General features: G+C 46.5%; 1 protein-coding gene across 1 annotated transcript in view; it reads left to right on the forward strand.

The window, feature by feature from the left end:
* The window catches only part of LOC116972131 (cadherin-2-like), a 107,081-nt gene that overhangs the window by 50,996 nt on the left and 42,359 nt on the right, over nt 1–13,726 (forward strand). Inside the window, exons 4-7 of the mRNA XM_033019490.1 lie at nt 2,750–2,920; nt 9,520–9,675; nt 10,683–10,827; nt 11,369–11,541. Of these exons, the coding sequence (XP_032875381.1) occupies nt 2,750–2,920; nt 9,520–9,675; nt 10,683–10,827; nt 11,369–11,541 (645 nt within the window). The remainder of the gene's footprint in view (nt 1–2,749; nt 2,921–9,519; nt 9,676–10,682; nt 10,828–11,368; nt 11,542–13,726) is intronic.

Raw genomic sequence — 13,726 nt, forward strand, 5'->3', positions numbered from 1 at the left:
CATGTGTGGACTGTGGGAGGGAACCGGAGGAAACCCATGCGGTCACAGGGAGAACGTGCAAACTCCGTACGGTCAGCACCCGTAGTTGGGATCAAACCTGGGTCTCTGCTGCTGAAAGGCAGCAACTACACTGCTGCACCTGTGCAGCTGATCTATCTTTCCCTTTCAACCCCATTTTGCTGCCTTCTCCCCATGACTTTGGGTACCCTTCCTAATCAAGAAACTAACAGTCTAAAAAAAATGTTTTTAAAAAAATGACTTGGCCTCCAGAGCCGTCTGGCAATGAATTCCACGGATTCACCATCCTCTGGCTAAATAAACTCTTACTCGTTGCCATTCTAAAGGTACCTCTGTTTATTCTGAGGCTGTGCTACATGGTCCTAGACTCTCCCACTAGTGGAAACATCCTCTCCACATCCAATGAGATCCCCCCCATCCCCCATCCGAAACTCTAGCAAGTACAGCCCCAGAGCCATCAAACGCACATCATATGTTAGGGTACACAAAATTGCTGGAGGAACTCAGCGGGTGCAGCAGCATCTATGGAGCGAAGGAAATAGGCGACGTTTCGGGCCGAAACCCTTCTTCAGACTGATGGGGGGTGGGGAAAGAGAGAAGGAAAAAGGGAGGAGGAGGAGCCCGAGGGCGGGCGGATGGGAGGGTGGGAGGAGACAGCTAGAGGGTGAAGGAAGGGGAGGGGACAGCACAGGCTAGCCAAATTGGGGGAATTCAATGTTGATGCCATAAGGGCGCAAGGACCCCAGACGGAATATGAGGTGCTGTTCCTCCAATTTCCGCTGTTGCTCACTCTGGCAATGGAGGAGACCCAGGACAGAGAGGTCGGATTGGGAATGGGAGGGGGAGTTGAAGCACATCATATGTTAACAGTCCTCCCCATTCTCACCCCTATTGTTGCCAAACATCAAAGACAAGCACAGTGTTCCCACGTCACCAGTACTTTTCACACTTAGTTGCAGACCTTTGCTCTTTTTTGATCTCCGCTCAACTTCCCACCACCAATAACTTCCCAGTTATTTAAAGTTGCAATTTTCTCTCTGCACTACTTGTGCATAGCTTGATTGTACTTGTGTATAGTATGATTTGACTGGATAGCAGGCAAACAAAGTTTCACACTGTCTCGGTACAATAATAAACCAAAAACAGCTGAATCTTTCCTATTCACGTACCTGTCTAAATGTCTTTTATAAGAATTTAGACTTATAAAGCTGAAACAGGCCCTTCGGCCCACCGAGTCCGACCTGACCAACAAATCCCGTACACTAGAACTATCGTACACACCAAGGACAATTTTACCAAGCCAATTTGGAGCCCATCCCAGAGAAAACTCAAAAAACATACAAACCCGGTACAGACAGACAGTACTCGCAGTCAGGATGAAACCTGGGCCTCTGCGCTGTAAGACAGCAACTCTACCACTACCCCACCATCCGGCCTTTTTAAATGTTGTTATTGTAAATTCCTCAATTACCTCTGGCAGCTCGTTCCATACACCCACCACCTGTGTGAAAAAGTTGCCCTTCAGGTTCCAGAAAAATCTTTCCCCTCCTACCCTAAACCCATGTCCTCTTCTTTGTGATTCCGCAACTCTGGATAAAAGATTGCATTCACCTTATCCCCCTGGGATCTATAAAATCACCCCTCATCCTCCTGCACTCCAAGAAATAAAGTCCTAGCCTGCTCAACCTCTCTGTAAAGCCCAGGCTCTCGATTAATGGCAGCATCCTTGTAAATCTTCTCAGCACTCTTTATAGCTTTGTATCTTTCCTTTAGCAAGGTGACCCAAACTGAGGCTCACCAACATCAAGTGCAATTTATTATATAACGTCCCGACTTCTTTACTCTACCCTGACTGATAAAAACCAATGTACCAAAAGTTGTCTTTACCATCCAATCCACCTTTATATCTTCTATATGTCAAGAAGCATTTAAGAGGTATTTAGACAGGAGTGTGAATTAGAGGCATTTGGACATGTTTAGTTTTTAGTTTAGAGATACAGTACTGAAACAGGCCCTTCAGCCCACCGAGTATGCGCCGACCTGCGATCACTATCGTATCTACCATCAATCGTGGCAATGCGTTCCAGGCCCCCACCACTCTGTGTAAATAACTCGAATTTTATCTTGCACTAAACATCCAGGTTATTCCCTTTATCATGTATCAGTGCAGTGTAGATGGTTCAATTATTATCATGTATTGTCTTTCCACTGACTGGTCAGCAAGCAACACTGTACCTCAGTACACGTGACAATAAACTCAACTCAACTCAACTCAACTCAACTAGGGCCACTTTTCTTACAGTTTGAACAAGGGTCCTGACCTGAAATGTCCATCAGTCTGAAGAACGGTCCCGACCAAAAACGCCACCAATCCATGTTCATCATACAGCGTGGATATAGGCCCTTCAGCCCAATTTGCCCACACCAGCCAACATGCCCCGTCCCACTTGTCTGCGTTTGGCCCATACCCTTCTAAACCTGTCCTGAGTATGTTCTCCAGAGATGCTGCCTAACCTGCTGTGTTACTCCAGCGTTTTGTGTCTTTTTAAACTCTTGACTTTCCAATGTATCCAGTACCTGTTTGGATGCGGATTGGAATTCTTGGCCCATTACCAGAAGGAGCTTTTGTACTCTAGCAAAACCCAATCAGAGGTTGTCTGATAGATTATCGATTAAATTGTAGGTTTGTGTTTAATTAAATTAAAATTTGCCAATTATTGTACCTCTACAGAGCTGGAATCCAAGTGGCGTCTCACTGCCGTGGAATGTTCCGGATATCTTGTTTCCAGCCATCCGACCAGCGAGCATTGGTCAGCTGAAGCGGCAGAAGAGAGATTGGGTCATCCCGCCAATCAACGTGCCCGAGAATGAACGCAGTCCTTTCCCAAAGGATTTGGTCATGGTATGTGTCCATCCAGGGGTTTGGTGTTGGGTTTGCACTGGGGACAACAGTCTATTAGACATGGTGTGGTAATATTGAGTCTTCTCCCCATCGCTTAGTCCCTGCTGACTGGCAACACATAGAGTGATACAGCATGGAAACACGCCCTTCAGCCCAACTTGCCCACACCGGCCAATATGTCCCAGCTACACTAGTCCCACCAACATGTCCCATCTACACTAGTCCCACCAACATGTCCCATCTACACTAGTCCCACCAACATGCCCCAGCTACACTGATCCCACCAACATGCCCCAGCTACAATGATCCCACCAATATGTCCCATCTACACTAGTCCCACCAACATGTCCCATCTACATTGGTCCCACCAATATGTCCCATCTACACTGATCCCACCAACATGTCCCATCTACACTGGTCCCACCAACATGTCCCATGTACACTGATCCCACCAACATGCCCCATCTACACTGATCCCACCAACATGCCCCATCTACACTGATCCCACCAACATGCCCCATCTACACTGATCCCACCAACATGCCCCATCTACACTGGTCCCACCAACATGCCCCATCTACACTGATCCCACCAACATGCCCCATCTACACTAGTCCCACCAACATGTTCCATCTACACTGATCCCACCAACATGTCCCATCTACACTAGTCCCACCAACATGTTCCATCTACACTAGTCCCACCAACATGTCCCATCTACACTGGTCCCACCAACATGTCCCATCAACACTGGTCCCACCAACATGTCCCATCTACACTAGTCCCACCAACATGCCCCATCTACACTAGTCCCACCAACATGTCCCATCTACACTAGTCCCACCAACATGTTCCATCTACACTAGTCCCACCAACATGTCCCATCTACACTGGTCCCACCAACATGTCCCATCTACACTGGTCCCACCAACATGTCCCATCTACACTGCTCCCACCAACATGCCCCATCTACACTAGTCCCACCAACATGCCCCATCTACACTAGTCCCACCAACATGTCCCAGCTACACTAGTCCCACCAACATGTCCCATCTACATTGGTCCCACCAACATGTCCCGGCTATGTTGCGTTTGGCCCATGTCCCTCTAAACCTGTCCATGTACCTGTCTAAATGTTTCTTAATCGTTGCGAAAGTACCTGCCTCAACTACCTCCTCTGGCAGCTCGTTCCATACAAAAACTACCTTTTGCGTGAAAAAGTTATTCCTCAGATTCCAATAAATCCCCACCCCCACCATAAACCTACATCCTTTGGTTCTCAATTTCTCCCACAAGTGACTCTGTGTCCACCCGATCTATTTCTCTCATGATTTATACACCTCTAAGCTCACTCCTCATTCTCCTGTGCTCCAGGGAATAGTCCCTGCAACCTCTCCCTGTAGCTCAGACCCTCGACTCCTGGCAACGTCCTTGTAAATCTACTCAGCACCCTTTCCAACTTAACAACAACTTTCCTATAACACGGTGCCCAGAACTGAACGCAATACTCTAAATGCGGCATCACCAACATCTTGTATAACTGCAACATGACCTCCCAACTTCTATACTCAATACTCTGACTGATGAAGAACAATGTGCCACCAGTTTTAGTTTGTAGTTTTAGAGAGACATCATGGAAACAGGCCGTTCGGTCCACTGAGTCCGCACCAACCATCGATCATCCATTCACACTAGTTCCTTGTTATACCATTTTCTCATTCACTCCCTGCACACCATGGGCAATTTACTGAGGGATAATTAACCGACAAAATTGGGGAGGAAACCGGAGCACCCGGAGGAAATCCACGTGGTCACGGTGAATGTGCAAACTCCACACAGAGAGGATCAAACCCGGGTCTCCGGCGCTAAAGAACCAGAGGGTCCAACTGTCTAACTCGCCATGGCATATCACCGTCAAGTCTCATGAATCATCTCTCTCCTCCCCCTCTCGGAGTCCCTGCTGACCAGATACTCCATTGGACCGCAGTGAGTTGGAACGCAGGAAGTTGAGGAGTGAACGTAGAGGTGTTTAAAATATAATGGAGGTGAATAATTATGGAGGGGAATAGATAGTGTGATAGGCAGAGGTTGGGCAGGCTCCTTTATTCCTTGGAGCACGAGACTGCTCCCCGTTGGATTGCAACCTTGTCGTGGTCGGGGAGCTTGTGTGTCTCAGTGACCCCTAGAGCTATGCCAGCAGGAGAGTTGTCTCCTGTTAAGGTCTCCCATGCTGGACAGGTCGAAGGGTAGAGGTGAGACGAAGAGCGATCCACTGGTCCTCCAGTTGACCACAGGGCTAACAACCCTGTCTCGTAAAACAAATATGTTACGGAACCAGCAACTGAAGGAATCAACACTACTGAGCAGATGCTGGTTTACACCGAAAATAGACACTAAATGCTGGAGTAACTCAGCGGGACAGGCAACATCTCTGGATAGAAAGGGGTTCAGAAGAAGGGTCTCGACCCGAAACGTCACCCATTCTGTCTCTCCAGAGATGCTGCCTGTCCTGCTGAGTTACTCCAGCATTTTGTGTCTGTCTAGACTGAGGGGTGAGTCTGATGAGCTGAGGAATGGTTGATGATGTTTAATATATACAAGTGTGAGATGCTGCCTTTTAGGAAGTCTATCCAGGGCAGGTCCTACACAGTGAAGGACAGGGCCCTGGAGAGTAAGGACGAGCAGAGGGATCTGGGAGCTCAGGTACATAATACCTTGAAAGTGGCGTCACAGGTAGATAGGGTGATCAAGAGGTTTTCGGCACATTGGCCTTCATTAGTCCGAGTATTAAGTATAAAAGTTGAGAGGTCATGTTGCAGTTGTACAATTCGTTGGTAAGGCCACATTTGGAGTATTGTGTTCAGTTTTGGTCACCATGTTCTAGAAAAGATGTAGCTCAGCTGGAAAGGGTGCAGTGATGATTTACAAGGATGTTGTTAGGACTCGACAGCCTGAGCTATAGGGAGGGGTTGAGCAGGCTAGAGATTTCATTCCCTGAAGCGCAGGAAGATGAGGGCTGATCTTATAGAGGTGTATAAGACCAGGAGAGGAATAGATGAGGTAGAAACATAGAGCCGGGGGAATCAAGAACCAGAGGACAGGTTTGGGGGGGGGGGGGGGGCGTTAAAAGGAGCCTGAATGGCAACTTTTTTTACACAATGGCTGGTGGGTGTATGGAACAAGCTGCCAGAGGAGGTAGTTGAGGCGCGTACTATCGCAATGTTTAAGAAACATTTGGACAAGGTACATGGATAGGATAGGTTTTGAGGGATATGGACTAAACGCAGGCAGGTGAGACTAGTATAAATGGGGCATCGTTGTTTGCATGGGCAAGTTGGGCCGCAGGCAGGGCCTGTTTCCACACTCTATGACTCTATGGACTGCAGCGATTCAAGAAGTTGTCACCACACAGTAAAAATAGACATGAACGAATGAACTCATTGTTCTTCTCAGTTGGTGCTTATTGGAAATATAAAATGAATTAGTTGGGCCGGCCAGGAATGTGGGTGTCTGGTTAATTGAATAGGAGTTGGGAAAAGTAGATTTTAAAATTGTAACAATGTGCAGTCTCATCAGATTCTCAGTAAACCATGGAAACCACTCCCAAAACTGGTTTGTTGAATGTAACAAGACAAGCTTAAAGAGATGACCCGGATAAAACCAGCTCAAAATCCACAATCATAAAGAAGTGGCTTTTTCTACGTCCAGTTCTGGATGAGGGCATCAGTGGATGTTCTATCATCTCCAAGGCCATAGAACGTGTGATCTTTTAAGACCGTCAGGAGGGGTGACCTTCTCACATAAGCGCAGAGAGTTGTGGACGCAGCCCAGACCATCATGCAAATTAACCTTCCTTCAATTGACTCCGTCTACACTTCACGCAGCCTCAGCAACGCCACCAGCATAATCAAGGACCAGTCACACCCCGGCCACTCTCTCTTCACCCCTCTCCCATCAGGCAAGAGGTACAGAAGTGTAAAAACGCACACCTCCAGATTCGGGGACAGTTTCTTCCCAGCTGTTATCAGGCAACTGAACCATCCTATCACCAACTAGAGAGCGGTGCTGACCTACCATCTATCATTGGATATCTTTAATCGGACTTTTCTGGACTTACACTAAACGTTATTCCCTTTATACTTATCTGTACATTGTGGATGGCTCGATTCTAATTGGATATAGTCTTTGTCTGGATAGCACGCAGCAAAAAACTTCACTGTACCTCAGTACATGCAACAATAAACTAAACTCAAAATCAAGAGGGGCAGAGATAAAAGAGAATTCTCAGTCTTTATCCCAGGGTAAAGGATTCTAAGTCTAGATACTAACAATGGGTTAAGAGGAACCTCGGGCAACTTTTTTCTCTTGGGGCAATCAATATCTAGAAGAAGCTGTAGGAGCGGGTATAATTATGACATTAGGATGTATTAATGACTAGGAAGGGTTTAGAGAGATAAGGGCCAAATGCAGCCAAATGGGAAGCCCTTCAGCTTTAGCAAGTTGGGCTGAAGGGCCTGATTCCATGCTGTAGAACTCTGACTCTATGGTTGGGGAGAATGTGCACATGATTCCTCCAGCTATTCCTCCCACATCCCAAAGATGTGTGGGTTTGTAGGTTAATTGGTCCTCTATAAATTGTCTCTCGTGTGTGGGGAGTGGATGAGAAAGTGGGATAACATAGAACTATTGTGAACGGGTGATCGATGGTCGGCGCGGACACGCTGGGCCGAAGGGCCTGTTTCCGTTCTGTATCTCTCAACTAAATGCTTCTTGTGGGTTCTGTGGTTTTACTCTTTAGTAATTGCTCAGCAAAATGTAGAAGTTATTTTTACAGAGAAGCATGCGCTGTATTCTATAAATGCCTGCAGCGTCTTTAAGACTCCACTAAATTAAAACCTTGCATTCATTTTTTTAAATGTAAATTGTAACCGCACAATTCCTTCATACTTTATTAACCCATTGGCTACCATGCACAGCTGCTCTTTGGCACACTGCAGTGGGAATTGTCTTTGGACTGACTATCTGAAGGATTATATTTGCTCAGTTGGTAGCTCTTAGTCAAACGGGTCCTATGGCCCAACTTGCCCACACCGACCAACATGTCCAATCTATACTAGTCCCACCTGCCTGCCTTTGCCCGATATCCCTCTAAACCTGTCCTATCCATGTACCTGTCTAAACGTTTCTTAAACCTTCCTCGTTCAAATGTCTTTTAAAAGTTGTTATTGTAGCTGCCTCAACCACCTATCTAAGCTAGTCTTATTTACCTGCATTCAGCCTATATTCCTCTAAATCCTTCCTATTTGTGTACCTTCCCAAGCATGCTTTAAATGCTGTTATCATACTTGTCTCAACGACCTCCTCTGGCAGCTCGTTCCACATCCTCACCACCCTTTGAGTGGAATACATTGCTCCCTCATGCCGACAAGGATCTCCCATCTAAGTTAGGCCCATTTGGCCCATTTCCCCCTAAACCTTTCACACCTGTCCAAGTATCTTATTGCATCGATTATTATACCTTCTTCAAATATCTCCGCTGGCAGCTCATTCCATTTATCCATCGCCATTTGTGTGAAATGTTGCTCTCTCGGGTCCCTATTAAATCTTTCCCCTCTCACCGTAAACCATTGTCCTCTGGTTCTTGATTCCCCTACTCTGGGTAAAGGACTCCATGCATAGAGGACTGATGGATTGCTGCGTTACCTGAGTTACCATCTATCAAATAGGCCATTAAAACAAGTTTCATATGTGAAATTCTCAGCACTTTTGAAGAGCTGTAGCTTTAAAACTATCAATATGCCTAGTATTTATCCATTGCCCAAATATGATCTCTTTGTTCTGCTTTTGGCCACGGGCTTTCAATATTAGTATTGGTTTATTATTGCCTCATTTACCGAGATACAGTGAAAAAGTGTTGCATGATATCCAGTCAAATCATGCTCACATGACTACGTGACCCTCTGAGTTACTCCAGCACTTTGTTGTCCTTTTACGTTTAATTGGCATGAGTACAGAAATGAAACAATGAAATTCTTACTTGCAGCAGCACAACAGGTATGTAACCACAGTACTCAACAGGTAACATCAATGGCCAAACAAAAATAAATGGAACAAATTAAAAACCCAATATAGTACAAAGCAAAACCCAGAGACCCTCGTCTCCTCGTGTAACCCATGCAGTTCCTAGTTCTAAAGCCCGTCCCACTGTACGAGGTAATTCAAGAGTTCGCCGGAGTTTTCACCTGATTCGAACTTGGAGAATGTCCGTAGGAGTTCCGTGGCTGTCTTGTAGCAGCTCGTAATGCTAACGGTAGGTACTTGGGACATCAGGTAAACTCGTGACGTTTTCTCATCCCGGCAAAAAATGTCCACGAGTAAAAAAAATATTCATGATGAAAATAATTGTCACTTTTTACTCGTACGAGCCGCTACGAGACATCCACGAACTCCTACGGACCCGCTACGGACATTCTCCGAGTTCAAATCGGGGGGGGAAACTCGGGCAAACTCGTGAATTACTTCGTACAGTGGGACGGGCAGTTCTATTGCCTCCGATTGAGTGTTTATACAATATTAAGTGATGTCTCTTCTTCTTACAGATCCGATCGGACAGGGATAAAAATCGCTCGTTGCGCTACAGTGTCACGGGCCCGGGAGCCGACCAGCCACCTAATGGGCTGTTCAGCATTAACCCCATCTCCGGACAACTCATCGTGACCAGACCTCTGGATCGGGAACAGATACCTTCGTACCACGTAAGTCTGTCCGCTTTGGTTTAGGTTTGTTGGTGGTGCATTTAGACGGACACAAAAAGCTGGAGTAACTCAATGGGTCAGGCAGCATCTCTGGAGAAAAGGAATGGGTGACGATTCAAGTCGAGACTTTTTTTTTTTAGTTTATTTAATTGTCAGGAGTACTGAGGTACAGGTTAATTAGCTTTCGTAAAAAATGTAAGCTGCCCCTAGTGTGTAGGATAGTGTTAGTGTATCGGGATCAGTGGTTGGCATGGACATGGTGGGCCGAAGGACCTGTTTCCATGCTGTTTCTCTAAACTAATTTCAAGTAACCCTTGCATTCCCTCTCTCTCCGTCTCTCCCCCACCCTAGTTATCCTGCTAGTTTCTCTGTTATCACCTCCACCACAGCCAACAATGGACCATTGTGGGCTCCTTGGTCATCGTTGCGGGCTCTGATTTGTTTTGTACATTTTCATACCTCTAGTTTCCCTCTCCCCTGTCTGAAGAATCAATGTTTTGTCTTTCCACTGACTGGTTAGCATGCAACCAAAGCTTTCCACTGTACCTCGGTCCGCGCTGTAATCTCTAAAGTCTAATGTGATCACTGTAGCTCTTCGATTGGAATTAATTGCCACAGACGGCTGTGGAGGCCAAGTCAATGTATATGTTTAAGGCAAAGATTGACAGGTTGAGCTGAGTTTAGTTTATTGTCACGTGTACCGAGGTACAGTGAAAAGCATTTGTTGCGCGCTAACCAGTCAACGGAAAGACTGTACGTGATTACAATCAAGCCACCCACAGTGTACAGGTACAGTGTAGAGTGAGGCCATCACATTGGATATGTTTAAGGTGAAGATTGACAGATTTATGATTAGTGCGGGGTTATGTGGAGAAGGCAGGAGAATTGGGTTGAGAATGAAAGATAGACCAGCCATGATTGAATGGCTGATGGGCCGAAAAGCCTAATTCTGATCCTGTGACTTATGAGCTTACGACCTGTGTGTTCCTGCACGTGCTCTCCTGCAGCTCCGAGCCCACGCCGTGGACTTGAATGGAAACCAGGTGGAAAACCCAATCGACATCGTCATAAATGTGATCGATATGAACGACAATCGTCCAGAGTTCCTGCAACCCACCTGGAACGGCTCAGTCCCTGAAGGGTCAAAACCAGGTAAGATTGGATGCCAACCCCTGCCATCATATTCCAGGCACCCGCCGCTTTATGGAAAAACCTGCTCCACATATCTCTAGTAAACATTTCCCCTCTATGCCCTCTAGTGTTGGACACTTCCACGCTGGGGAGTAATAGTTGTATTCCTTGAGTTCTACTCCGAGCCTTTTCTCTCAGTGTATGTTCTGTGAGTAGTGTAACGGAACGGTGGCGCAGCGGCTTGCCTTAAGAGTGCCAAAGACCCAGACTCGATCCTGACTACGGCTGCTGTCTGTGCGGAGTTTGCACGTAATCCCTGTGACCAGGTGGGTTTCCTCCGGGTACTCCGGATTCCTCCTACATCCCAAGGCATGCGGATTTGTAGGTTAATTGGCTTCTGTAAATTGTTAATTATCCCTAGTGTGTAGGATAGTGTTAGTATATGTGCTGATCACTGGCCAGTGCGGACTCGGTGGGCCGAAGGGCCTGCTTCCATGTCATATTGTAAAGTCTAATGTTGAACTTTTATTGCCGTTTTAACGCTGCCCCTTCATCTCCACAGGCACATTCGTGATGACCGTGACGGCTATTGACGCCGATGACCCCAACACTTCCAATGGCATTTTGCGATACAAGATCCTCTCCCAAACTCCGAGCAGTCCCTCCTCGAACATGTTCACCATCAACAATCAGACCGGGGACATCTTCACGGTGGCTGCAGGTCTCGACCGTGAGGTAATGTGTACGTCCGCAGTGGCGTCATCTCTACTCTGGGGATCTGGGGTGACAGAGCAACCGAAGGAAATCCACATTAGGCAGGAAATGGTGTTGGATAGACTGATGGGACTGAAGGCTGATAAATCCCCAGGGCCTGATGGTCTGCATCCCAGGGTACTTAAGGAAGTGGCTCTAGAAATAGGTTGATAATTTTCCAATGTTCTATAGACTCAGGATTGGAGGGTAGCTAATGTTATCCCACTTTATAAGAAAGGCGGGAGAGAGAAAACGGGGAATTTATAGACCAGTTAGCCTGACATCGGTGGTGTAGAAGATGCTGGAGTCAATTATCAAAGATGAGATAGCCGCACATTTGGATAGCAGTAACAGGATCGGTCCGAGTCAGCATGGATTTACGAAGGGGAAATCATGCTTGACTAATCTTCTGGAATTTTTTGAAGATGTAACTTGTAAAATGGACAAGGGAGAGCCAGTGGATGTAGTGTACCTGGACTTTCAGAAAGTATTTGATAAGGTCCCACATAGGAGATTAGTGGGCAAAATTAGGGCACATGGTATTGGGGGTAGAGTGCTGACATGGATAGAGAAGTGGTTGGCAGACAGGAAACAAAGAGTAGGGATTAACGGGTCCCTTTCAGAATGGCAGGCAGTGACTAGTGGGGTACCGCAAAGCTCGGTGCTGGGACCGCAGCTATTTACAATATACATCAATGATTTGGATGAAGGGATTCAAAGTAACATTAGCAAATTTGCAGATGACACAAAGCTGGGTGGCAGTGTGAACTGTGAGGAGGATGCTATGAGAATGCAGGGTGACTTGGACAGGTTGGGGGAGTGGGCAGATGCATGGCAGATGAAGTTTAATGCAGATAAATGTGAGGTTACCCACTTTGGTAGCAAAAACAGGAAGGCAGATTACTATCTAAATGGCGTCGTTGGGAAAAGGGGAAGTACAATGGGATCTGGGGGTCCTTGTACATCAGTCTATGAAAGTAAGCATGCAGGTACAGCAGGCAGTGAAGAAAGTGAATGGCATGTTGGCCTTTATAACAAGAGGAATTAAATATAGGAGCAAAGAGGTCCTTCTGCAGTTGTACAGAGGCCTAGTGAGACAACACCTGGACTATTGTGTGCAGTTTTGGTCCCCTAATTTGATGAAGGACAATCTTGCTATTGAGGGTTTACAAGGTTAATTCCCGGGATGGCGGGACTGTCATATGCTGAGAGAATGGAGCAGCTGGGCTTGTACACTCTGGAGTTTAGAAGGATGAGAGGATATCTCATCCTTCATGTAACATATAAGATTGTTAAGGGCTTGGACACGCTAGAGGCATGTTCCCGATGTTGGGGGAGTCCAGAACCCAGGGGCCACAGTTCAAGAATAAGGAGTAAGCCATTTAGAACGGAGACGAGGAAACAGTTTTTCTCACAGAGAGTGGTGAGTCTGGAATTCTCTGCCTCAAGAGAGCGGTGGAGGCAGGTTCTCTGGATGCTTTCAAGAGAGAGCTAGATAGGGCTCTTAAAAATAGCGGAGTCAGGGGATATGGGGAGAAGGCAGGAACGGGGTACTGATTGGGGATGATCACATTCAATGGCGGTGCTGGCTCGAAGGGCCAAATCTGTAACTTACGAACTTGCCTCAGAAGGAAGGACATTTCATGAACAATGACAAACATAGAAACATAGAAAATTAGTGCAGGAGTAGGCCATTCGGCCCTTCGATCCTGCACTGCCATTCAATATGATCATGGCTGATCACCCAACTCAGTATCCTGTACCTGCCTTCTCTCCATACCCCCTGATTCCTTTAGCCACAAGGGCCACATCCAACTCCCTCTTAAATATAGCCAATGAACTGGCCTCAACTACCTTCTGTGGCAGAGAATTCCAAAGATTCATCACTCTCTGTGTGAAAAATGTTTTTCTCATCTTGGTCCGAAAAGATTTCCCCCTTATCCTTAAACTGTGACCCCTTGTTCTGGACTTCCCCAACATCGGGAACAATCTTCCTGCATCTAGCCTGTCCAACCCCTTAAGAATTTTGTAAGTTTCTATAAGATCCCCCTTCAATCTTCTAAATTCTAGCGAGTACAAGTCGAGTCTATCCAGTCTTTCTTCATATGAAAGTCCTGACATCCCAGGAATCAGTCTGGTGAACCTTCTCTGTACTCCCTCTATGGCA

The sequence above is a fragment of the Amblyraja radiata genome, chromosome 4 (genome assembly GCF_010909765.2).
Source record: "Amblyraja radiata isolate CabotCenter1 chromosome 4, sAmbRad1.1.pri, whole genome shotgun sequence".
In the NCBI taxonomy this organism is placed as follows: domain Eukaryota; kingdom Metazoa; phylum Chordata; class Chondrichthyes; order Rajiformes; family Rajidae; genus Amblyraja; species Amblyraja radiata.